Source organism: Natrix helvetica (assembly GCF_964273705.1).
Source record: "Natrix helvetica genome assembly, chromosome: 3".
In the NCBI taxonomy this organism is placed as follows: domain Eukaryota; kingdom Metazoa; phylum Chordata; class Lepidosauria; order Squamata; family Natricidae; genus Natrix; species Natrix helvetica.
This window is the reverse complement of record NC_138549.1, coordinates 36,700,943-36,727,122: the sequence shown is the minus strand read 5'-3', so window position 1 is coordinate 36,727,122 and position 26,180 is coordinate 36,700,943. Positions and strand designations below refer to the sequence as shown.

Genomic DNA, 26,180 nt, shown 5'->3' with positions numbered 1-26,180 from the left:
ATACAGTCAGGGGTCAGTTAATTGTAAATAGGCCACTTGTTTGATCCATTTTCACACACACACACCCAAATAATTAGGAATTCGTTCCAGTAATCTTACCTTTATTTTATTTTTTAAGTATTTCTATTTTGATTGTTTAAGGATCTTCCTTTTGTAACTGACTTCAGGTGGTAGCCTGCAACAAGATTTGCTCCTACAGGAATTCTTCAGGCAGATGTATTTCTATATTTTGTTTCATGTCAGCAATTCACTTGCAAGCATTTATATCTGTGTGCCCCCCTCTCCCCACCTTTCATGTGGGGGTATTTTCCATTTTGAGACAGAAGTCTTCTTAAATACTGCATATGTACACTGGCATGTACCAAATTTTACTTTTTTGGTTGGTAAACATTTCAGCTGAACTGTTTTGTTTGGAAAATCCCCATATGTTTAAAGAGATCTGATTCTTCTGACATTCATTTCACCTTTTTTATTAACATAATTTTGTATACTTTTTTTTTGTTTTATGGAAAATATGGATGTGATTGCTTCCTGGATAATTTATATACTGTTTCTCTGCCAGGAAATCCATGCTTTTAAAGTATTAAAATTAAAATACGAATGAAGGTCTATTTAGAAGCTGATTGTACATATTTTCAGATCTACACTTTTTTTTGCACAGTGCATACAAAATGAAGTAGTCCAGAAATAATGTAGCACATTTCTAATTCATTACTCAAATTTTAAGTCTTACCAGATCTAGTGTATTTGAATTAATTTTTTATCCCCTCATGTATTAGTTTTCACTGATCGCATCAGGGAAAACTGTTATGTGTTGAATATACATTTTCCCAGATAATGGAAATTGCCTATTACTAAAACATTTATTTTAGATGTCTGGCTGATTCTTTTTTTCCAACCCAAGATGATTTGAGCAATTCTCTTCAACAAGCTAATAGTATGTTTGTGATGCTAACTTACTTTCCGGAACTTTCATTATATTTCCAGAGTAATGTTACGAGCTCACAGAATTCAGGCTAGTTTGTAGATGCAATTTATTTGGACTGCAAAAGGGGGAGCGACATTAGACAAGTTGCAGCTAGCTTACGTATAGTAAATTGATTTGAAATGCTACAGATAGTCCATGGAAGAGTCCATTTTGACTGTCTCCCAAAAGCAGTATACCCCCAAATTTCTATTAATTCCCAGAACTTCAAAGCTAGGCCTTTCAGGTTTTCCCAGCTTGGCTTAGAGAGCCTGTGGGAATATAAATTCCTAGGCACACGTAGGCCTCTACAGATGAAATACATATTTTTCATTGGAGCCTTGGCTTATTCCATAGTTGTCACATTCTTTTGTACATTCATTATGCAGTTTTACCCTGTTCTAAGTGAGTGATTGAAAATATTTTCACATCATTCTCCAGTTCACCAATAAGGATTACTCACACTAGATGCTGTAGTGTACACATGTCCTGTTGATTTTCTTACACAGACTAAAGTTAAAAGGATATAATAGTGTGGTGGAACAAAGAGTGGGGAGAAAGAATAGAATATAATTTTTTATTGGCCAAGTGTGATTGGACACACAAGGAATTTGTCTTTGGTGCATATGCTCTCAGTGTACATAAAAAGAAAAGATACATTCGTCAAGAATCATAAGGTACAACACTTAATTATAGTCATAGGTACAAATAAGCAATCAAATCATACTAGGAAACAATCAATATAAATCATAAGGACACAAGCAACAAAGCTACAGTCTTATAGGCATAAGTGGGAGGAAATGGGTGATAAGAACGATGAGAAGATTAATAGTAATGCAGATTTAGTGCATAGTTTGACAGTGTTGAGGGAATTATTTGTTTAGCAGAGTGATGGCGTTCAGGAAAGAAAGCCCCATAATGGGAATACAAGCTTGCTTGCATGAAGTATGATTACAATCATAAAATAGCAATATAGCTTTATTTTCTGCAGAAATTGGTACAACTTTATTTTTGTAGAATTTAGCAAATAGATCTTGCTAGTGTTACATACAAAATTTGGGTAAGGCTGAAATGACAGCATCTTTGTTCTAGACTTTTAATATCCATTTGTTTTGTAAAACTTGGCTCTTGCAACAACATCATTGGCATAGTCATTCTTTGTAGTGCCTATATCCATTCTCTCATAGCTTTGGACATTTTTATGTCCTGCATTGTAGGCTGAAATTCCACCTATCATTTAAAAAGTGAATGGACAAATAAAAGTTAAATGTTAATGTGGTAGGCATTCCTCAAATGCTAATACAACATAAACTGAATCTAGATTGGATTAACCATACTCCTGATGCAAAATAAGTTAAATAATTGATTAGAGATAAAGCAAAGCATTCAGAATTTTTTTTAAAATTTCTTTCTTAGTAGAAGTGAGTAAAAGTTTTGGAATAATTTTGCCTGCAGTAATCTACACATGTGCCTTTGAAGGGCCTATAAGGATATTTCTAGGAATGCATAATTTCTATTATCAGAAAATTAAGCAGAAGTTTTATTTAAATATACTAGAAGAGAGAAAATATCTTTTGCAATTCGTGTATCACGAAACATAAGCTTTCTAGCATTTTGCTTTTATACAGATAATCCTTGACTTATGACTATTCATTCAGGGACCTTTCAAAATTACAATGGTGCTAAACGAAGGGACATATAACCTGTACCTGAAGTTACAGTTGTTGCAGTGCTCCTATAGTCATGTGATGAAACTTCAGAAGTTTGGCAATCCACCTGCCCTGAGAACTGTTTGAGTCACCATAGGCCTTGGAGTCACTTCCCACTTGGCTGGGTCCCACAGGCCTTGGGTGCCCCACTGGGATTTCATAGGCCTTGGCTTTGCTTTCTGCCTCGCTGCTAACCCCCAGACCTTGGGCTTTCTTCCCACCCTGCTGGGTCTACAGCCTTGGACTTCCTTCCCATCCTGACATGTCTTCTTCCAGTTACCTCTTCCCAATGTCGCCTTTCTGAAAGAGTGCCCAGCAATGTGGAGCTTTCCTGCAGAGGCCACCTTGCACCATTCTGGAATTGGGTGTCATTCTGGAAGCAGGTGTATTCTCATGACCTCTCAAAAGAGCAGGATTTGGAAAAGCGTATCTTTCTGAGAGATTGTGTGAATGGCACTCACTTCCCAAATGGTGCAAGGTAGGTCCTCTGTAGGAAGCTCTGCACCCATAAGCAGGACACTTTTTTGGAACGGTGATCTTCAGAAAATCTGGCACTGACAAGTTATACAAAATGTGAAGGGATGGGGAGGCGGCCCAAGGATGTGGGACCCAGCAGGGCAGGAAGCAGATCCAAGTCTTCTGATACAGATGGGCAAGAAGATGGCTCAAGGCTTGGGCAGGAAGCTGTGCAAAGTATACCTTGAGTGGGAAGGGCCTGGTGCAAACCCTGTATGAGCTGGGAAGGTGCTACAGGGCATGCCTGGGCTTGAGGCCTCCAAGGATATCCCACCTCCTGAGACACCCAACACTCTGCTTAATGATCCATGCAGTCATCTAATGACTACAATAGGAAGAGCCAAGATTGCAGTGGTTGGGCATGGGAATCAAATGGACGCTTTGCTTAACTGCAACAACTTACAACTGTAATACTGGGCTCAATTACGGTTGTAAATAGAGGATTATCTGTAACCTGGTGTCTAATCTGAATTATGTTGGAAAATGTGCTTGTCCATCTTCAAAATGACAACATCGTATCTGTTGTTATCAACTTTTCCAATAGATTTTCAATTACTAACTACAAATACTCCCTAATTTACAATCATTCATTTAGTGACCGTTTGAAGTTACAACAGCACTGAAAAAGTGAATGACCATTTTTCACGTTTACGACTGTTGAGTATTCACTATGATGAATTTATCAAAATTCAGATGTTTGGCAACTGGCATGTATTTATGACAGTTGCAGTGTCCCTGGGTTACCCTTTATGACCTTCTGACAAGCAAAGTCAATGGGGAATCCAGATTCACATAACAAAAGGGTTACTAACTTAACAATTGCAGTGATTCATTTAACAACTGTGGCAAGAAAGGTGATAAATTGAGGCAAAACTCAAATCGTTTTGCTTAACAATGGAAATTTGGGGCTCAGTTGTGGTTGTAGGTCAATGGCCACCTATACTAGGTGAATAACAAAATAAAAAATGGATTGGTTGACAACAAAAACTATTTTATCATAAATGAATGCTAGAGCATATATATTACTTTTCTAAAGATCTCATCTTTGGTTGGTAATTTTCCATTTTCTCCAAACCAGAGAACGATTATCACATGGTATAAATACTGAGCCACATGGAAGAATGATATGAAGGCTCTGGACATAAAACAGAATCTGTGTAGATTTTAGTAGAATGATGTTTCATACCTTTGAACTGCTGTTCTTTTGTCCATAATGGGAATTTTTTTTTAATCTCTTCTATCATGCTACAGAGAATGAGACTCCCCTGAGTAATGTGTTCCTCACTGTCCCAGGTGCCAACTGGTACATGATGTCGTTTATCCACCTGAAAAATGATGACATGCTTTTGATTATTCTGTAATAATTATTGCTATGATTATGTTATGCCAGAATAATACAATACAATACAATACCAGAGTTGGAAGGGACCTTGGAGGTCTTCTAGTCCAACCCCCTGCCTAGGCAGGAAACCCTATACCATTTCAGACAAATGGCTATCTAACATCTTCTTAAAGACTTCCAGTGTTGGGGCATTCACAACTTCTGGAGGCAAGCTGTTCCACTGATTAATTGTTCTAACTGTCAGGAAGTTTCTCCTCAGTTCTAAGTTGCTTCTCTCCTTGATTAGTTTCCACCCATTGCTTCTTGTTCTACCCTCAGGTGCCTTGGAAAATAGTTTGACTCCCTCTTCTTTGTGGCAACCCCTGAGATATTGGAACACTGCTATCATGTCTCCCCTAGTCCTTCTTTCTCTTAAGATAGACATACCCAGTTCCTGCAATTGTTCTTCATATGTTTTAGTCTCCAGTCTCCTAATCATCTTTGTTGCTCTTCTCTGCACTCTTTCTAGAGTCTCCACATCTTTTCTACATCGTGGTGACCAAAACTGAATGCAGTATTCCAAGTGTGGCCTTACCAACACTGTTCCCTCTAAGCTGCGTGCCTGCGCGGCCACGCAGGTAACAAGAAAACACCGCGCAGAAATTTCAAACTGCGCGCAGTGTTTTTTAACGTCTTAAAATATTACTGAAAATATCCCCCCTCCCCTCCCTCTGCACCAAACTCTCTCCTCCATCTGGTGATTGGTCAAATCAAGGAAGACTCTACCCAGAGACCGATGACGCTGCAGAAGGGAGAATTCTCATTGGTCCTCTGGGGCTTCGTTGGTTCCTGGGAAAACGCGATTTACTGGTTGTAGCCTGCATTTCCCTGCACATTCGGGGTTTCTTAGGCATTGCGTCTGAAGCCCCGTTCTGAGCTAGGAGCCTTTCTGAGATCCCTTCGCTTTGCAAAGAGAGGGAAGCAGCGGGGAATTGGACTGCCTGAGCCAAAGGGGTCCACAGGATCATGAGACTTGGTTTTTGAGCAGTACCATTCCACTCTTTCCTTTTCCCTTTCTGTCCTTCTTCTATCTTCCTTTGCTTTTCCTTTTCCTTTCCTTTATCTTCTCCTTTCATTTATCTTTTGCTTTCCTTTGTCCTTTCCTTTCCTTTTTCCTTTCTTTCTTTTCCATTTCCCTTCCTTTCTCCATACCCAAGTATTATGTATGTTCACTTTCTTGAGTTACCTATGAAGTAATAAAGGTGGGATAAAAATCTAATAAATAAACTCAAGTCCCATACCTTTCATCCTGTGATTTCTACTTCTCATGAATATGGGGCAAAAGTAGGATGGATTGGTGCAGAGGCCAAATAAATGGTATCTTGTTTTTGATAATTGCAAATTGACAGCTCTCTTTAATGATGGAAGCAGAATCCACATCTCTCTGGATTTTTTTTCAGAGCCCTTTTGATGTTGCTAGCCTAAGTCAGCTAATGTTAGGGCTTTCTGCTAGCTTTTTTTTTAATGCAGGATAACTGAGGAAGTGCTAATGAATCACTACTGAGTGACTTGCACAGCAGATTGCTGCCAAAAAAACAGAATTTTTTTATGTTTTTCTATAATGTCATGTTTTTCCTGTAGTTTTTGGAAGTGAACTAATCGGGTTAGTCTGCTCACTACCTAGTGATTATTCTTTCTTCTGATTTCCTGAAGTAAAGCTCAAGAACACGTCTTCATATTGCTCAGATAAGACACTCACTTCTGAAAGCCGTTCTGCAATCTATCACCCTGCTTGATTTTTTTTTGGTTTCTTAAAGATAAATACAACTAGACTTAGATGCTACTGTTGGTGTTAATTTCACTATGTAATTAACTAATTCACTAATTTCACTTTTTCCTTTCCTTTCTTTTTTCCTTTCCTTTCTCTTTTCCTTTCTTCTTTCCAATTTCCTTTCCTTTTTCCTTTCCTTCTTTTCCATTTTCTTTCCTTTTTCCTTTCTTCTCTTTTCCTTTCTTTTTCTTCTTTCCCAATTCCTTTCCTTTCCCTCCCCCTCCCTTCCCTTCCCTCCTTCCTGGGGGTCTGAGGGAGAGGGAGGGGACTCTTTACCTCCTTGCCCCCCCTCCCCAACATCTGCTCTGATGGCAATTATGGCTAAAAAAAATTCAGGTGCTCAGGCATGAAAATGTGCCGCTCAAACACTATACTTTTCTGCACACACTGAAAAAAAATTAGAGGGAACATTGCTTACCAAGGCATTATAAGGTGGTATTAACACTTCACGTGATCTTGATTCTATTCCTCTGTTGATGCAGCCTAGAACTGTGTTGGCTTTTTTGGCAGCTGCTGCACACTGCTGGCTCATATTTAAATGGTTGTCCACTAGGATTCCAAGATCCCTTTCACAGTTACTACTGTTGAGCAAGGTACCACCTTTACTGTACCTGTGCATTTCGTTTTTGTTGCCTAAATGTAGAACCTTACATTTAGAATAGTTCAATTGCTTTACAAAGCTAATAATTTAAAAATACAGATACTGTACAAAGAGATGTACAGTCAGAACATGTTAAAGATACTATAAAGAATGGGACAGTGAGTGTATTTAGGGAGAAATGGAAAACCTTCCATTATACAAGGTTGTATTTTGCTTGGGGACAATTATAATCACACCCTATAATTACTTCAGGATAGCTTTGCTTAGAATTGTTGAACATTGGACATTTTGTGTTTCTTAATTTATAACAAAAGTCTTTACCTGCATTAATCCAAATCCATTTCCATGGTCACCCCAGCCATCTTTTAGGATAGTTCCAGCATGTGATTCTCGAGATATTATAGCAGCAATCACAGCTGCATCAATATTTGTTTTTTCGCTGACACGCTTAATCTTCATTTTATGTTTCTCTAGATTGTTTAGATCTCTCCTTGCAATTATTTTTGAAGCCTCAACCCCTTGCAGAGGGGAAAAAAAACCAACATGAGAAATGTACTTCTGATTAAAAATAACAATTGGAATTAAACTGAACAGAACAGCTGTTCTCATGTTTAAGAATTTGATCAATAGGAAGCCCATCTTCATTATAATGGTCAATGTGCCACTGATAGCTACTATTGATGGGTTTATCAGTAACTTTGTTAAAAATTCTAGTTTCTGGAAAACTAAAGCACTTCATGGACATAGCCATTGCTTTCTTCAATCCCCCCCCCCCCCCCAGTTTCTCAATGTAATCCACATTTCCAGCAATGTTCCATTCTAGCATCAATTAACTACATGGGAAGCTTCTTTTTTGAAATTAAAGTAAATGCTGCCACCTAGATGAGCATCAAAGAGCCTAGAACTGATGATATTACCTGAATGAAACAACCAAGCCTAGAGAGCATCAACGACACCATGGCCAATTTAGTGTAATGGTTAAGCTAGAAACTGGAAGATCATGAGTTTTAGTCCTGCCTTATACATCAAGCCAGGAGGGTGACATGAATGAGTCAATCTTACCCTTAGAAAGAAGGCAATGGCAAACCACTTCCAAATTCTTGCCAAGAAAACTGCAGGGATTTGTGAATTAAAAAACTTGACTTGAAGGCACACTAACACAAAAAGAGCATCAAATGTGCATTAAATGTATTGTGTAAGGGGGGAAAAAACTAAACAGGACATAGGAAGAAAAATAATATGTTTATAGAAAGGACAGCAGCCAACAAGTAAGTGGTTCTTATGGCAAAAGCAGAGATGGGGAAAACATGTTAAAGGATAAAAACAAAAAAAGCAAGCCAAAGTAATTTTCAGAAACCATAGTAAGGACTACAATGAAGAGGTACCATATTTTTTGCACTATAATACGCACCAGACCATGACACACATTAGCTTTAGTGGAGGAAAACAAGAAAAACAATTCTGCCTCTGCCTCCCAGCATCCATTCAGTGTTCATCTGGCTCGCATCCTTGCAGCAAACAGCCTCGTCAGCTGCAGCACGTTATTGCAGCCCCAGCATGTGGTTCGTCAGGTCTCTGCTCCATTTCATCCACTACCAGTCAATTGACCTGAGCTGCTTCCGCTGCCAGGGAACACTAAAGCCTTCGCTGATGAGCAGCTGATTGGCAGCTGGATCGGCCTCCCAGAATACTGCCAATCAGCTGACCAAAGCGGCAGGGATTGCTGCTGCCACCTATCACCGTTCACCGCAGATTGCCACCGCCACCGTCATTCAGCAGCAGTGATTGGCAGCGATGGCAATTGATGGCAGCGGCAATCCCAGCTGGCTAGAACAGCTGATCGGTGGTATTCCGGGAAGCCGATCCAACCACCAATCAGCTGCTTGGCAGTGAAGGCTCCAGGGTTCCTAGGTGGTGGCGAACGGCAGCAGCAGTGACAGGCCCCAAGCTCCCTCCCCCACCACAATATTCGCTCTATAAGCAGCACAGACTTTTCTAACTACCTTTTTGAGGAAGTGCGTCTTATAGTGCAAAAAATACGGTAACATTAAATGCCAAAGAAAAGTTCTCTAAATTCTCATTCCTAAGAGGAGACAGAAACCCTTACTTGTTTAAGTAAATGTAAGTAATATGGTCCTATTGCTGTAGTTATATAATTGTGCAATTATACATATTGTTATAAAGCAAATCTAATGTGTTTAAGCTATTTATATAGTTGCAATAAACATCTATTTTTTCCAAAGGGGAAAAAAATAAATATGGTTCTGTTAAGGAACATACAGACTTAAGAATAGTCACACATTGAATAGAAAAGAGAGAGAAAGAACATTTATATCACATTGCATATTTGTATATTCAAATGTAGGTTATAGTTAATCTTACCCCCAAACTGCAAGCCTTCTTGTTTTCCAGTTTCAAGAGAAGCTCCAGTGGTATCCACATCCATTATGTTACCGTAATACGAACGAGCTGTTTATAGAGGCATTAAATTACTGTCTAGTCATAAAATTTATTGGGCAGTCTATTGCAAAGAAATTCTATTTTGCCTTATCTGAAGTTGACAATAGTCATTATCATAAAGTCCTGATCTAAATCTATATACTACTAAAACTCGTGTCTGTAACCTTTAACTGGGTGAAATGGGGCAGGATAGAACAAAACTTTTTAAATCAAGGTACCTCAAATGCGCTAACCCATGGCCTATGACTCCCGTGGAATTGAAATTTGGCAAATTTTATAAAGCATGACATAAAAGTTATCATAAAGTATTTTATGAGATAATACAAAATGTCATAAAACATTTCCTGTGATCAATTGCTGATATTTTACTATACAGTTCAACATGGAGTATTTTCAAGGCAGAAACATTTCTGAATATCTCTCTGAATTTCTAAAATCTTTTCAAGTACAGTAGAAGCTCTGCCATCGTTGAAGACATTAAGACATCTAGTAAAGAATTAATTGAAACAATGATCCAAAGTGTCACAGATTGTCTAATTTCAACTCTAAGCAAACATCAGTCATTTAGAAGAATATTTCAGAAAAGATGTAATGCTATTTCCATCACTAGGCTGAACAGCAAAATAGCCCACATACAAGTAAATAATTGTGCTTAACAATGTTTAGAAAAGAAAATTAAAATAGGCATATCTTCATTCTTCTTGTTCTACTCTCTAGCCCATTAATTCAGTGGAATGGAAATGAATTAGGCCAGCTCCATAGCCGGTATAGTTTTTCTATTAATTTGGGGAATTATCAGAAAACCTGGAGATAAGGTTGGATCCTGAAGTTTGAAGCTTGATGGGATTCGGTATGACACAATTTCACCTTCTTGACAGGGAGATCATGCATGTTGGAGTACTGAAAGCTTCAAAAAATATCCTTTTCCATAAACTGAACTATTTCCCAACCCAGTAAGGGAAATTTACTTTATGCTACTGCTCCCAGTTTGCTATGATTGCTAGGAACCATAACACTGCACTCTAAATTAAGAAGGGAGATGGAGGGGGGGGTGTCTTAAAAGAAGGAAGCAAACGCATTAACGCTCCACTAGGCTCAAAATTAGCCAATAATGTATGTAACTTAATAAATACTTTGGCAAAATTAGACCACATCATTCAGCACACAAATGACTATTTCTTTCCTAACCCTCATCCTGACCATTGCCTACCACCCATTACATATTTTATAAGAAATAAAATAAATACCTTCCATGATTATCTTTTGTCTGCAGTCACTTTCAATACTGGTTGAACAAATAAAAGAAGGGCACATAGTTTCACTTTCAAAATTAGTTTCTGGTAACTGACCAAACAGGATGTCGATTGCAACACTTGGGAAATAACATAATTGTATTTCAGGAAAGTACCAAATCAAAAGGGATTGTCACATACCTGATTGTTTTTCTTGGGATAACAGCAATCCATGTTCATTGTACAGATCTTTTTAGTTGCACATATTTTTTTTGTTAATGGGACTCGTGAATATTTAACTCTTTGGAAGACTCTGAAAAGAGATAGTATTCTATTGGAAAGTTCATCTGGAAATCAGGCTGATGCCTTTAACCCAATTATTATGAAGTGGTTGTTTTAAGGATTTCTCTAGACTTCATACTGAATTTTACCTTCCCAAAGCACAGTGGCAGAATTTTCAATTTAATTGTGTTTTAATGTATGAGCCCTATGCTTTGGCCAAAGCACCTGAAATGCTCTCCTGTGGAGTCTATAACAAAAGTAAAACGTACATATCTTTATGTTTTGCAGATATCATTCTGGCAAGAGCATTAAAAATACCTTGCAACATTTATAGTCTATGTTGAATTTGAATTCTGTTAGGTTGGTTGGTGACTGGAGGTTTGGGAGAACAGAACACAGATCACATTTGAACCATGCACACAGTAACTGCACCACAGCACATGAAAACAACTGCATAAAAACCTTCATTAATGGCACAAAAACATACTGCAGCTCATCAAAGCAGAATTCAAGTATCTGCACAACATATTTACTAAGAACAACTACCCACCTTCCTTTCATCAAAATGTATAATATATTCTGTTCTGAAGCATGTTGCTCTGGTATGATATCCATGGAATATCCTGGACTTTGGTCATCATTCCAAGGTGGGGACTTAGATGTGAACTAAAGAACTGAAATACACCATGGGGACCACCGTAATGACATTCACATACATAAGAAATAGGTGAGAGCTTCCAGCAGATTACTCCAGCCACTAGCATGACTATAAAAGGTAAATGAGTCTATGCATGCAGGATTTTGCTCAGCTAGTCGTAGCCAACTTGGGGTGGGGAGGAAAGGAATCTATGACAATTCCCTGTGACCAACTTGCCATGGCCGACTCACCATGGCCAATTTGCCACGGGACAAAAGTTACAGTAATAAACAAATGGTGGAATTGAATCATTTAAAAAAAGGATGCAAAAGGAAGGACAGAATGAAATTTGAATGACAAAAATTAACATATTTTTTAAATATTTTAAATACCGTATATACTTGAGTATAAGCTGACTCGAGTATAAGCCGAGACCCCTAATTTTACCCCAAAAAACTGGAAAAAGTTATTGACTCGAGTATAAGCCGAGGCTGGGAAATGCAGCAGCTCACAGTAAATTTCAAAAATAAAAATACAGGTAGATAACAATAAAATTGCTTTAATTGTGTGTGTGTGTGTGTCAGTCTCTCTCTGATTCCCTCCCTCACTCCCTCTCTCTGTTCCTCTCTCTGTCTGTCTGTCTCATTCACACACACCACACACACACACACACACACACTGTGGTCACCTTGTTGAGTGTTCCAATCACATTTGAAACACTCAACAACTGGCCTGCATTGCACAAGGTGACCACAGTGTGTGTGTGTGTGAGTGAGACAGACAGACAGAGGAACAGAGAGAGGGAGAGAGAGAGGGAATCAGAGAGAGACTGACAGAGACGAATCAGAGACGTACTTTTAACTACCTGGCAGCGGCGTTTTGCCTTGGGGGGCTCCTCAGAACATCCCAAGACTTCGGAGGGAAGTTTACAGCCCTCCCTCGGAACGCTTCGGAGGGAAGCTTCTGCAAAGGCGAGTGACAACAAGTCTCCCAGGCTTTAATTTGCCGAGCTGTGCGCACGCGCCTGTTTTCCACGGCGTGGAGCAGCGGCGAGATTCTGCGCGGCGAGCGATGATTCCAGGGGCCATCCGGGAAGATGAGGAACGCGAGGGGGGACCCTGCCCCCCCACTGATGGCCCCCGGAATCATCGCTCGCCGCCCAGAATCTCGCCGCTGCTCCACGCCGTGGAAAACAGGCGCGTGCGCACAGCTTGGCAAATTAAAGCCTGGGAGACTTGTTGTCACTCTCCTTTGCAGAAGCTTCCCTCTTTTTTTTTGTTCACTGGAGTATAAGCCGAAGTGGATTTTTCAGCCCAAAAAGTGGGCTGAAAAATTCGGCTTATACTCAAGTATATACGGTAATTAAATTGAATTGTTAAATTGTCCCGCATGAGTTGGCCATGGCAAGTTCTCCTGAAGCAAGTTGGCTGTGATGAGTTGGCTGCAGCGCGTTGGTTGCGGCAAGTTCTGCTTTAGGAGGTAGTGCCAGTTCAAAAGCAATAATAAACTTTTCTCACATTAGATAGTTCAGATTTTTTTTCTCTTGCCTCAGGTACAGTATAATTGAGAATGTGTAAAGCTGGGTTTATATTATTGTTGTTGTTGTTGTTGTTGTTGTTGTTGTTGTTGTTGTTGTTATAATTTTTAATGCTATGGCTCTATTTCCCAATGGAAGGCTATTTTTGTTTCATTCCACAACTCTTACATTTTAGATCCTGTTAAGAGAAATACTAGCTTCAGATTTTGAAGTTTCCTCTCAATAATCCAGGCCAAAAGAAAAAAAATGCACATAGCAAGAATAAAATTGACAAAAATATTATGTCTTCAGCTCCAGGAGTCAAAATGCCCAGTTCTTGGCTTCAGTTGACTTTTTCCCCTTTTGCTTTTGTATGAAAAGTATGAGGAAATTTGTGTTTTCACAGCATCTTGAGGTGAACCAATCATTTTCACTCTGTCCCAGCATTTCTTAGAATTCTTCAGTGGTATTAAATATTTCCTTCCAGTCCCTGAGGCCCACTGCAGTGTCCATGCAATCTGGCAGACTGCTGAGTGCCCAGATTTTGTTCACGTGAAGGACTGCAACAGTTGTAACATCAAAAGTGGGTTGTAAGAAGCTTTTGGGGAGGTCCATCATAACTTTCGTGAAAGACTACCTGTATAGGATTTCACACTTGCAACCCCTAGCTTGAGTGAGGCCAGCTCCATAACAGATTCTGCCTCAGTAGATATACAAGTAAGATTTCCTGTTGCTTCATGTGAGGGCTATGTCCGTTAAGTAGTTTGTTAGCAGGAAACTACATAAACAGGCCTGGCCTAGCTTTCCTTCCTTTTCCTGGAAACCTTGCATATAGGGCAGCAAAATAGCTCTTCGGTGGTTTTTTTTGAATGGGATGTTGTGATGAAATTTCTGCTATGGTTTGCATTGTTCTATTCTACCAGGGAGTAGTGTTCTGTGTCAGGGGAAGTTCCACCCTGAACTAATGAGGTGTGGATCATCGGCTTTCCAAGCAGAATATTTCTGAATAAGCAGAAAATAAAACCCGAAAACGTATTCTAATGAACAACTTTAATATAAAATAAAATAAAATACAAATCTTACCGTCTAAATCTTACATTTTGGCAAGAGCTATGTTGCCCACCTCCTTCGGCAGGCAAACGGAAGATCAGAAGGAAAGTAAAGAATGTGTGACGTATTATGAGACATGCGCATTAATTATTGTCAGATAAAAAACAATCCAGTCTACTGTATAACTCAGAATATAAGCACAAGTTGACAAACCAATTAACGCAGTGACATTCTGATGATAGTTTAATGCAGGAGTTAAAGAGGGCAATTGGTGGATAATTCTGGCTTGTTTCTACTAAAAATCACCAGCTGGCGATGAACACCAGTCATTCCTCAGCATTGGAAGGGTTGTGTTCACCTTTTGAGATAGCATTAACAATTTTTTGTAAAACTAGAAGTATTTCCCCCTGCTTTCCTTTTTGCTCTCTGAAAAACTACGAAGGGTTTCTTCTAAAATGTTTCCCGTGCCCTTCCTCTTTTGTAGGCTGAGATATCTTTTATGTTGGCTGTCCAGTAAGTGGATCTCCTTCTTCTTGACTGAAATAATATTGTTGGTTGAAATTATTATAGGGAAAAAGAACTGCCCTTTAAAAATTATATAAAAAGTCTTATTTTTATTTAAAACCCTTTCAATGGATTATCAAACACAAAGAAATTGGAGGATGACAGTAAACATATCCACATATGGTTATGAAATAAAAATGATTTTAATGTATGATATCATCAAAGGCTTATTCATTATCTTAATGACTGTAAATTTTGAATTACAAAAAAAATATTTTTAATTAAAAAATGGTTGCAATATGATCCAGAAATTTTGTACAAAGGTTTGTAGAATTTCTCAAGATAACTCCTTCCAACTACCTCCTTGAAAAATCATTTGATTTGGTGATGAGTGGGCTTTTATGTGCACTCAGAAAAGCCAGATATCATAACAAAGAAAGAGCTTTTATTTTTCTTGAACTGGTTTGGATAATCAATAATCAAAACAAATTTTAAAATGCATGGAAATACTGTTGCCTAAGTTCTAGGAGCTTTCTTTTTAACTTTAGATAAATAACCATGCAATGGCATCATAAGTAGTGTACAGGGTACTTAGATTATAGACGAAATTTAACTCTGCAAAGGTCTTGACTACAGATATTGTAGAAGGGGGAATTTTTACAGATGAAATACTTGCATTAAAAGATTAGCAAAAAGCAAAATGTGGAAGATACTAGTCGATTATTAGATTATGTTACATTGACTACTGTAGACTCCACATCTCCAGAGAAGGTTCATCTCCAGGTTCAAGCAAGCATATTTAGCTTGAACCTTCAAAGCACTGTCACTGGCCAGGACTAGATCATTCCTTTCCCAAATGGCAATAGATGTACAGATAGTCCTTGACTTATGATCACAATTGAGCCCAGAATGTATGTTGCTAAGTGAAAAATTTGTTAAGTGAGTGTTGCCTATTTTACAACTTTTCTTGCCACATTTGTTATGTGAATCACTGCAGTTGTTAAATTATTAACATGGTTAAATGAATCTGGCTCCCCAGTGACTTTGCTGGTCAGAAGGTTGCAAAAGGGGATCACATGACCCCAGGGCACTGCAACCATCATTAATATGAGTCAGCTGCCAAGTGTCTGAATTTTGATCACTGGCCCATGGGGATGCTGCAAATCATAAGTGTGAAAATGGTCGTAAGTGCTGTTGTAACTTCGAACAGTCAATAAATGAACTGCTGAAAGTCGAGGACTACCTATATTTAATCTACCAGCATAATGTACCAAGACATGCCTCTTTTACTCTTTTCTTGTATTATGCCTCAACCATAAGTATAAAAATAATAAATTAAGAAAAATGATGTCTCTAGGGAGACGTAAAACATTTGAGGTTTATAGTACTCAGAGTATTAGTTTAATGTAATTGAACACTACAAAACCAATATTATTAAGGATTAATATTATTAACCTTTTAAGACACTTAAGTTTTATAACTATTCTGGAAACAATTGTTTATAAAATGAGAATCAGTCTATCCAGGTGACCCACACTCAAACCTGTCTTCCTAGTTGAAAGCCATGTTTCAGTTATTTCTTTCCCATTGCCTTGTATCCCTGTCCTGTGGCTATCCTCATTAACTTCTCTCATGCTTTCTTTTTGTCATTTGAGAAAGTAGTGTGTGCATGGTTTCCATCCAACATTTGAAGAAAACAAAAGCTTAAATGTGATTCCAACACTGTGGCATTTACTTGTGGAATGCATATTATCTCCATTTACCCTTCAGCTACACTGTGTCTTTATCTTTCATAGAAGAAAACATATAAAGAAATTTAAATCCCATTTTCTTTCTTCTTGGGGAAGATAGTTGCCGTAATCTCATGCCCAGCAGCGATTATTTGATTGGCTGCCAATAGAATGAAAAATTCCCGTATTTGCTTTAATTTGCTTTTAAGTTCCTGTGAGACTTAATTTTTCTCCTAAGACTAGATAATTTGCAGGTGTAGAACATTTAAATGTGATGTACTGTTTGGAAAATATTCTTTTACCTACCAGGCTGTCAAAGTTCTACAGCATTGTTAATATTTCAAAAAGCTGTGCCAGGAAATGTGTATATTAGTGAAAACAACACTGCAAGACATTGTATTAAACTGTATTCATATCAGTTTAAACATCTCAATTTTTCCTGTGGTTTGTTTTTAAAAATATAAGCTGTACTTCAAGCCTCAGAATTTTAGTTCAGTATAGTTGTCATGTAGTATTTATGGCTAATTCAGCTCTAACATGCAGTGTACACAGCTGGCAGATTTAAGTTAAAGAAACTACTGAAATGTTATAATATATTCTAATGACGTTAGCGTAGGCAAAGTCACAGTCATGGTATTATTAGAATGACTTTTATTAATGCACTACTTCAAGAATAGTTTAAATAACAATTCTTGACAAAGTCTTTCATTAATACCTTAATGGCGAATGGTATAAATTTTAAGATGCTATTTAAGAGACTATTGTTAAATTAAGAAAATGTTGAAAGTCATGTATCATATTACACAGTTGAAAAGGGTTCAAATTTCTTTACTAAGAAATTATTTCTTAAGAGGAAGAAATATTTAAGATTTCCTTTCATGAGCTCTATAAAAATGTTAGAAAATGAGTGTCATGTGCAAATGTTCTGAAAGCAAACAGCTAAATAAAACATTCCTAAAAATGTACAAACATAAAAGAAAAATGGTTTACAAATATTTGTATCATGAATTCTAATCATCATCAGAATCTGAATCATATTTCTTTCCTCTGATTGTTTTCTTATCCACTTTTGTGAAAGAGGTTCCAAACTTCTTTTGGCTTTGGAAAGGCGGCTCCATTAAGTTGCCACTAAAAAAGAAGAAATTAGTAATAATGTAAATATCCTTAAGGTAATAGCTGTCTGAAAAAGCAGTTTATTAGACATGTCTGGCAAAACACAAATTAGAAGTACAATTGTCTGAAGCCAACTCTCCCTGCCTCCCCCCCCCCCCCCGCATTACATAAAAAAAGGGATACATTATTTTGCTTCATGGATCTCTTAGGATTATAGCAAACATTTTAAACAATTAACAGGTATGATAAAACATAAGCAATACCCTGCTGGATCGGATCCCTGCCCCATCTAGTTCACAATCAATTGGTCCATATCATCAACTGGCCAACCATCTTATTTTTCTTATAAATTGGCACCCAGAAACTAGTTAATTTTTGTTTAGGAACTGTTATTGCTGTTGTCTTTTAGTAGATTAGGGAAGGATGTTGAAAGTTTGTAGTAGTATTTAGAATGTTTGACAACTGAGACTGATTTGCAAATCAAAGTGGATGAAGAAAAGTTGAATGTGGTTGGATTGATGGTTGAAAAGTGGAGACAGCAGGCAAAAGAACAGGGTACTAAATAGAGAAAAATAAACCTGAATGGGAAGTACACTGGAATTGAAAAAGGAACTTGATTGGTGGTTAACCCAATGGCATTCAAACTCAAGATTGTTCCAAGGAAATGAAAGAGCAAGTAAGATAGCAGAATATGTGAGTGCCTGGAAATTTATTTCAGGTTTCCATGTTTATGAGCCTCTGGTAAAAACTGATGGCCTTTGATACAGGCTGCTTTTGACAAATGTTAATTTTGTTTTGAATACAATCTCATTCACGCATAATATGTTGATGGATAAATGGGCATGTATTACCAAAACTTGATTGGGCAGTGATGAAGCGATAGCTTTGTGAGAAATTTCCCCTCCTATATTTCAGGTCCATTAACAGCTGAAATGTGTGGCTGCGATGATGGTGGCAATGACTGTGCATGGTATGTTTGCTGTGACTAGATGTGTTGCTCTGCTGGTACTTGGACTAGAATAGGATTATTTGAATAACTTTGGGTCAGACCTATCTATGGAGCAGAAACAGTACTGATGGCTCTGGAGGATTTGCATTGGGCTCTTGAAGGTGGGAAGGTGTCCCTCTTTGTCTTATTGAAACTTACACAACTTTTTATACCATTGCCCATGGTACCCTACTGGACTGCCTACAAGGACTGGGGGCTGGAGGAACCATTTTATGGTGGTTCCACTCCTACTTTAGTAGGAAGAGATGGTTAAACATTTAACTGACTTATCCATGCTACTTTTGAATATATACTGGAAGCCCGCAGAAATCATCTGCTGGTCATGCAAGTATATGTTGATAATACTCAAATATGTACTGCTATCTCAGGTTGAACTGGAAATGCAATGGAAATCCTAGACCAGTGTCTGAAAGCCTCAAGGATTTGGAAAAAGTTCATACTTAATCCAAGAAGGATCGAGTTAACTTTTTGTTCCAATTTGAGATAGTCCCAGTATTACTTCTGGACAAGACTCTCTTCTTTAAAGGAGCTGGTCTGAAATTTTGAGTTATTTTAGCAGTTGCTAGTGGAATAACAGGTGGGAACCTGACCTAGCCTTACCTAGATAAAGGCTAGTGCATCAGTTGTGATCCAACATGAACTAGGATGCTTTGTCCAGAAACTGCTAGGCTGCCTTTGGAAACCATTTTAAAACTACAGTCAGACTGTGAGTGCTGCTATGAAAATATTACACACACTTTCCAGTTGCTGCATTGATTAGCAATAGGCTGCCAAGTTCAATTGAAATAATTGGTTTTGACTTATATATCTTGACTCCAGGGTATCTTAGGGACCATCTCCTCTAATGGAATCTATCTGGTACATCTGTACATGCAGGGTCTTTACTGAATGTGGATCTGAATGCTGGCCCATAGTATAGACTCTCTGTAATCTGGCGTATCTTGTATTGGATATAGACATATGGACTAGACATACATAAAAATGTATAAAAGGTATATATTTTATAAAAGGTATAAAATATTTGTAATACATTAGTAAAAATCCATAAATCAGGGAAGCCTCAAAAATGATGACTTAATATATCAATTTCACTACTTTGCCAGGAAGATATTTTTTTATATTAAGAGTATTATATAACAGTATATCAGCTACTATTGTAAGATTAATTTTATTTACCTGTACTTGATGATATCTGCGCAACCTAATCTCCATTCTAAAGTCTCTGTGGTGAATTCATCTGTGTTGCCAAGATCAGTAAACCCAACCACATAATCTTGAGTTTTTCCATCTTTTAATAGTGCTAATGTGGGAATTATCTTGATGCGAAGTCTCTCACAAAGAAATGGTGATTTTTCAGCATTTAACTTGATAAACTTAGTCTCAAGATGCTTTTTTGCAAGTATTGTTAAATGCTTATCTAATATTACGCATCTGAGGAAAAATAAAAATATTTCATACATTAAATATTAATTAATAATATAAATTAAATAATAATAAAATAATAAAAATTAAATAATAATATAAATGGTGAAATATGAAGTCATCTCTTGCTTTCTAACTCAAGTAAAGCTGTGCAAAGCATTTGAAGTGTGCTTTCATGTTTCTGCATATAGAGTTGCTTCACCAGCAGGAACAGCTGAAATATTTTCTCCATAAGTATGCATATAAATGCAAAGATGTCTGGAAAGCCCTTTAAATGAGTCAAGTGAATATGGTTATTTCACCATTTTCAAGACAAGAATTTCAGGAAAGCCCCTTCAAAAGCTTTGCACCACCTTAAAACACTACAAGCGCTATCTCATGTTTTGCTATGCCAATGGTACTACAGTCATAGAACCAAAGTTAAAATGGATGTAATCGAATCCAACTCCCTTTTCAGTAAAGGACTCTATTAAACAATCCCTGAAAGTCTGTCATCCTGTCCATTTGAAAAAGTGAAACAAGGTCCATTATTGTTCTAGGCACAGCATTCTGCTATTTAAGACCTCTTACCTTCAGGAAAATATTCCTTATACAGATATAACTAAATATTAAAATTAGTGTGTGGATAAATTATCAAGTACATACCTATAATCTATTTTTCAATTTCCCTTCATTTTGACTTTGGGAGTTGATACTGTGAAAAATGCAACATTGAATCTGAAAGTTATCTCAGATAACTTTCCATCAGGTTTTCCAATAAATTGTTCAGATAATTGTCCTTAAGAGTCACTGACTTTTTTCCTATCTTCAGCAAACCACTATCAACTTCCTTGAATATGGTTTGGCATGATATGGAGATCCAGTGTATTATAGTTATTCAACAAACAACGGCTAAACAAATTACAATATTGTGAATGCAATTAGAATTATGACTAGAAATCTGCAATTGGTTTTGTAAAGGGCTCATACATTTAAAAATATGGCAATTCTATGCATTAACTAGAAAGGAATTTCAACTTTTTAGTGAGGATTACCTGAGGGTTGAATCTCTATAAAAATGACAGACCACATTTTTGCTCCCTTTCACTTCTTGAAAAAAATCTCGCTCACTGGGGATTTCTAGGTATTCTCCATGTCCTTTTGAAAGCCATTCCTATTAATAAAAATATAAAATTTTACATTTGATGCCATGAAAGAAATCATTCCAAATTCATTCCATAACATTATAATTCTACCTTTATTCTGTGAGAACAAGTTCTACTATGTCTAAGCTTCATCTGATGAATCCAAATCCTAACTTCAAAGTTATATTGGTGGTAATTTTAGCATTTCTGATTTGCTTTTAAGTAGGTCAACATTAGTTCCAAAATGAATCATATATTTAAATAAAAAGTACTTCAACGTTTATTATAAATCATTTCCAAAACTAAAAGGACTAGAAGAGAAAGTCTGTATTCCAAAAAAATAGTGAAGTTTTAATGGTTAATACTCTAATATGAAGTAAATTACCAGTGGAATCATGCTCATATTTATTCCAACCTGTCCAATAATTACGGTCTGTTCAGAAATTACATAGGGCTGCAACGATTGTGTATTCATACAGTAATTTAATTAGTCAAAAATATCTGTACAAATTTCACTTTCAGATTGGAATTCTTTAAGCCATTTTAGTGATATAGTAACTGCAATTGCTTAGTTTGAATTTGAGTTATACTGCAAATGTAAATTAAATCAGATTCACTTTTTTGCTTGAACTTTATTTTTAAAACTGCGCCTCCTGCATATTACTTAGAATCAAGGGTAACCATTTGATTCCCAAAAACTTTTTTAGCAGAAAAAACTCAACCTGCCCTTCATAAAGATTTTCAATTACTCTTGTGTATGTTCTTCAGTTTTCTATATCACAATACTTATTGAGATTGATAACTGTAATGACCCCGGAAGTCCTAAGATATGCATAGACTGATGTATTTGGGCATAAGATAGTATTATGTTTGTTTACATTCATTATATGGAAAATAATGAAAGGCAACACATGGAAGAATCTGTCAACCAATGATAAAAGAATTCAAGAAGCTGGAATGTTATAGTAGCTAGTCCTCTGCCTATACGACTAGATGGAATCAGGTACACTTATTAAGTCAACAGAGGTTTCTCCCAATGTGCATTGGACTGTACCCTGAGGCAATTCATACATGTATTTCACTGAATCTGTTAAAGTAGTTTAGATTAAATTTGCAAAGGTTGATTGGTGAGGCTGCAATAATAAACATATGAATGTTGACTAAAACCCTCATATTTTAATTGAATTTACTAATTCACTATTTAATTTCACTTCATCTCAAATCCCTGTGACGGGAAATAAGCTAACATTTTGTTAACGTCATCTCTTTATGTGTTAGTGGACTACGAGTGGCCTAGTTTGTAGAGATACTCCATGGTTATAAATGCAATACAGGAGAAGCGGTTTGGACCCTTATATTTATCAGTTACCTGTTTTTGTTGCTGAGCTTTCTTGAGTGCTTCAAGCCTTCTTCGTTTGAGAAGTTCCAGTTCATCTTCATCCATGTGGTCCAATTTTTGTATTTCAGCATCAAGCTCTTCTTCTACAATCTTAGTTGTCTGAAGCATTGAAGCTTCCAGGGCTTGCGAAAAAACAGAGGTATCTGCATCCATTTTCTTTTTAAGTTAGCAGCAGACACATTAAACCTGAAAAATGAAGTAGATTTTAAGTTAGAACCAGACAGAATAGAAAAGATATTTATTACAATAACAATTGCATACATTGTGTTGTAGAAATATCAATGGAATTTGAAAGAAGATTTAGCATAGTGATAAGAATATTTAATTGAAAGGCTGACTGGGGTTAATTATTTTGCTTTAATTAAATAGTGGTCACTTGACAGAAGGATTATTGACCACATACATTTTGTTCTGATTATTTGGTTTAAGTCTTGGGGGGGGGGGGGGAGTTGTCATGGAACAGAGATTGATATCTGAACCATTTTCATTATTAGTCAGCATTTTAAATATATCTTCTCTTAAGTGAGGATTACTGAACTAGAATTCTAATTTGGTACTCTTGGGATGAGAAATTCTGTAGTAAATTATCTGGTACTTTGCATGTGGCATGCAAACAAGAAAATAGTATCAGAAATAAAATAAAATTTCATGTGGTGTTGACATAAAGCCTCAGTAAAAAAAAAATCTGTCTGTTACCAAATAAAGATCTCCGAGCTTACATTTTGATAAAAATGGCAAAACGATTGCTTCTCGGTGTTATTATGATAATGAATTGTGATACCAATACAATATACAGTATTGTTGTTGCTAAATTAGGCAAAAGACTAAATCAAATTAATATGCACACAAAGATGTTTCATTTATTGCATTCAAAATATTCACAATTGAATTCAGGATAAATCTCATGTATACTACAGAAAATAGCAATTCCTAAATGTGTTTCTTACTCTAGAAAAGAAATTCAGCAAAGCAGCATATTATAAACCCTTTTTCAGAAATGTAAGGTATTTAATCATTCATTAAATTACAAATCTCTCTCATAGTAGGCACAGTCTTGGAAAAGGTATCTTATTCTTCATAACACAAATGCCAAGATAACTTTTTAGCTATTATTTTCATAACCCCCTTTTAACAATGAAAAATTAGAGAGAAAAACTTTACTACATCCACCTATTTTGCTTTGCACTCAGTGTCCCATCTACGATTTAACAACATAAGGATTTTGAATGACCTTAGTATTTTTTCCCCAAATACGGATTTCCCCGTATTTTGTGGAGCCCATTAAATTCTGTAAAATATATTTCATTAAGATCAACAAGCGACGGAGCAAGATCTAAAATTAATTATAGTCTACTTTAAATATTAAGTATTGATGACATCATGCTTCATATTCTGGAAATACGATTTCAGTTAAGCAGCTCTGAAATATCTACACGTAGTAGAAAAAGCAATTTCTGATAGGGCGGGTAAGGAAAATATACTTATCCATCCAGAGCTGACACCTAAATCTTAAACCAACTGAGATGCATCCAACTAATCAAGTCTTTCCAAAATAAATACGAAGGCATAAACACCGTTTATTTGTATCGTTTCGAGACCCAGGCAACCGAACAGTAACGATTCGGCTCCATACTTACTAGTAGAAATCGAAAGGCCACAAAGGAACGCTCCTCGGCGTAGAAGAACCACAAAACTCTCTCCCTGAGCCTCTGTCGCCCGACCGGCCTCCCAAAGGACCCCGACGCCCCACAAGTTGGCTCAGCAAGTAAACCTGGTCACCCCGGGAGTCCCGCGCATGCGCCTCTATCCTCGTCGACGCGTCCTGAGGACGTTTTATTGTTGACGCAGCAGTTAGCTGTCAGAGCCGGCGATCCTTTCTACGCTTGCGTCGTGCACATATGCGTTTCTGAGCACGCGTGAGGGGGGTGGCTGCTTCGCGGCATTACGTTCACGTCAATTAACGATTTAGATTAAAAGTGTCGCTTGAGTAAGGGGGATTTATAACAAAAAACCAACGCTTCCTGCACATACCGCCCCGAGTCACGCTAATTCCGTTAGTTTGTAATAAGCCACACAACTCGCAAGACCCAACGCCCTGGTGTCCCCCCCATCTCGGTAACACCCGGATCCCACCTCGGGATGGCCCTCAGCGGAGGGTGGCGCATTAACGGGGCCTTTCCACTGCTGAGCGCTCTCGGTCCCCCCGGTCGTTCAAGGGACGGATGCGCCCCAGTCCCGCGTTCAAGCTCATCTTGAATACGGGCCCAATTCAGGCACTTGGCTGCAGTTCGTCCTCCGTCCAGAGGAGGCGGTCGCCGCAGCCGGAAGCTCCCGGCCAGGCGACCTGCTTTTTTTCCTGAGCGCTGAATGCCCGCCTACCGCGTGCCGGGGGCCAGAGGTGAAGCGCCTGCGTGCATCGTCGTCCGCTGCCGAGTGGAGGGTTCGCGTTGGCCTCTCACCATATGTACCCTCTTGCGTGTGGAAGCGGCTGGCTGGGCCCTGCGCAAGGCGAGCGAGCGAGCGAGCCAGCCTCGGAGAGGCGGTTGCAACCATGGGCAAAAAACAGAAAAACAAGAGCGATGACAGGTACCCAGAGCCCTGGACGTGGCCTGGGTGGGCGGGGAGCGGGGATAGTCGGCGGCTGCCGGCCCAGGGCTAGCCCTGCGCTACTTCTCCTTCCTCCACGCTGTGGGAGGCAGCGCGCAGGGACTCCCCTTTCTCAGCCAGGGAACGTGAGGCAGCTCCCCTCTCACTCGGAGGACGGGACTCTTCGGGCCAGAGGCTCGCGTGTCTCCTGTCCTCGCGTGTGAAAGGCTGGGACGGGGGAGGGGGCCGCCCGAATTCATCTATCTCGACCTTTGTAGGACTTTCATGGCTGGACTGTTTACTTCTGAGAAGGACTCGTCCGGTCCTTGTTTGCCTGTTCATTGACAGGCGCTGTTAGTCATGTTTCCTTCGCAATTATTTTAGGTGTGTGCGTTTTTTCTGCTCGACTCCACCGTGTGACTCCTGGGTGCAGTCGCTTTTCCAGTTAGGAGAGCTAGAATTATTTAAAGGCCTTGTCAAATTTGCGGGGAACTAAAGCCCCGTGTTTCCCACGTGGCCCTTCAGCTCAAAGCTGACGTGGAAAAGTTGCTGATAAACAAGTTGAAGGAGATCAAACAATTCCTTGTTAACACTACTTGTTAAGATAATCACAATTTACTATAGATGACAGTGTGTGAATTTTCTTAAGTTGGCTATATTAGGGAGACCTTTCTGGCCCAAATGCCCTTCGTTTCAAGAAGAGTACAGCGGTATAAACAACTAAAGGTTTTGCTCTTGGGGTTCTCCTGAAAGAAGAGGCTTTCGGCCTCACCTATCTGTACTATTGACCCCTGACTTGCTGCATTTCTCATCAGAGTTTCCTACATGCCTAGTTTCTAGTAATTGTTGGAACCTCCAACATTTAGAGCAGGGATAAATTCTGTATGATTATTTCTGCATGATCATTAGTGATAATTAACTACTAGCCATGAATTTTGCCAGTCTTGAAATTAAATACTGAATCTACTAGCTCCCTAAGATAACATGGTAAGAATCGGTTGGTTACTGTAAATATGTAACGTGATGTAAATGCTGATGAAATAGCCTACTATGGTTACATATGCAAGCATTACACTTGAAACAGAAGAAGGTAATATATAGGAAAATATAAGAACAGCATATAAATAAAAGGTCAAAGCCCTGCGTTTTCAAGAACTGTTGAGTAACGTGATGT

The 26,180-nt window shown here is 38.1% G+C and overlaps 3 protein-coding genes across 5 annotated transcripts in view; 1 reads left to right on the top strand and 2 right to left on the bottom strand.

The window, feature by feature from the left end:
- Positions 1-1,527: 1,527 nt before the first annotated feature.
- On the bottom strand, positions 1,528-10,770 carry LYG2 (lysozyme g2). Its single transcript, XM_081947320.1, has 5 exons — positions 10,650-10,770; positions 9,325-9,411; positions 7,264-7,460; positions 4,376-4,514; positions 1,528-2,194 (listed from the first exon to the last, which is right to left on the bottom strand). Exons 1-5 carry the CDS (start codon positions 10,714-10,716, stop codon positions 2,061-2,063), a joined length of 624 nt encoding a protein of 207 aa, XP_081803446.1. The 5' UTR covers positions 10,717-10,770; the 3' UTR covers positions 1,528-2,060.
- A 4,034-nt stretch (positions 10,771-14,804) lies between these two features.
- On the bottom strand, positions 14,805-24,684 carry TXNDC9 (thioredoxin domain containing 9). 2 transcript variants are annotated; one of them, XM_081946788.1, is made up of 5 exons: positions 24,554-24,684; positions 22,391-22,606; positions 20,932-21,050; positions 19,652-19,906; positions 14,805-17,481 (listed from the first exon to the last, which is right to left on the bottom strand). In XM_081946788.1, the coding sequence occupies exons 2-5, from the start codon at positions 22,571-22,573 to the stop codon at positions 17,364-17,366; spliced, it is 675 nt and encodes a 224-aa protein (XP_081802914.1). In that variant the 5' UTR covers positions 22,574-22,606; positions 24,554-24,684; the 3' UTR covers positions 14,805-17,363. The 2 variants fall into 2 exon arrangements, with proteins under 2 accessions (XP_081802914.1, XP_081802913.1); XM_081946787.1 differs by lacking the exon at positions 24,554-24,684 and adding an exon at positions 24,058-24,233.
- A 126-nt stretch (positions 24,685-24,810) lies between these two features.
- Positions 24,811-26,180, top strand: part of EIF5B (eukaryotic translation initiation factor 5B) — a 33,852-nt gene continuing 32,482 nt past the window's right edge. For both annotated transcript variants that reach the window (XM_081946774.1, XM_081946773.1), the window contains exon 1: positions 24,811-25,006. In XM_081946774.1, the coding sequence (XP_081802900.1) occupies positions 24,972-25,006 (35 nt within the window). In that variant the 5' untranslated portion in view covers positions 24,811-24,971. The remainder of the gene's footprint in view (positions 25,007-26,180) is intronic.

Bases quoted from the DNA above. Each gene is read 5' to 3' on its own strand.
- LYG2 (XM_081947320.1), bottom strand. From the start codon at position 10,716: ATGTGCCCTTCTTTTATTTGTTCAACCAGTATTGAAAGTGACTGCAGA. The intron at 7,461-9,324 runs GTAAGATTAACT...CCCCTCTGCAAG, and splicing joins AGAAGGCTTGCAGTTTGGGG to GGGTTGAGGCTTCAAAAATA. The intron at 2,195-4,375 runs GTATGAAACATC...TTTAAATGATAG, and splicing joins AAAAGAACAGCAGTTCAAAG to GTGGAATTTCAGCCTACAAT.
- TXNDC9 (XM_081946788.1), bottom strand. From the start codon at position 22,573: ATGGATGCAGATACCTCTGTTTTTTCGCAAGCCCTGGAAGCTTCAATG. The intron at 21,051-22,390 runs GTAACTGATAAA...TTTTATTAATAG, and splicing joins AAGCTCAGCAACAAAAACAG to GAATGGCTTTCAAAAGGACA. The intron at 17,482-19,651 runs GTAAATAAAATT...CTTCTTTTTTAG, and splicing joins GCAGATATCATCAAGTACAG to TGGCAACTTAATGGAGCCGC.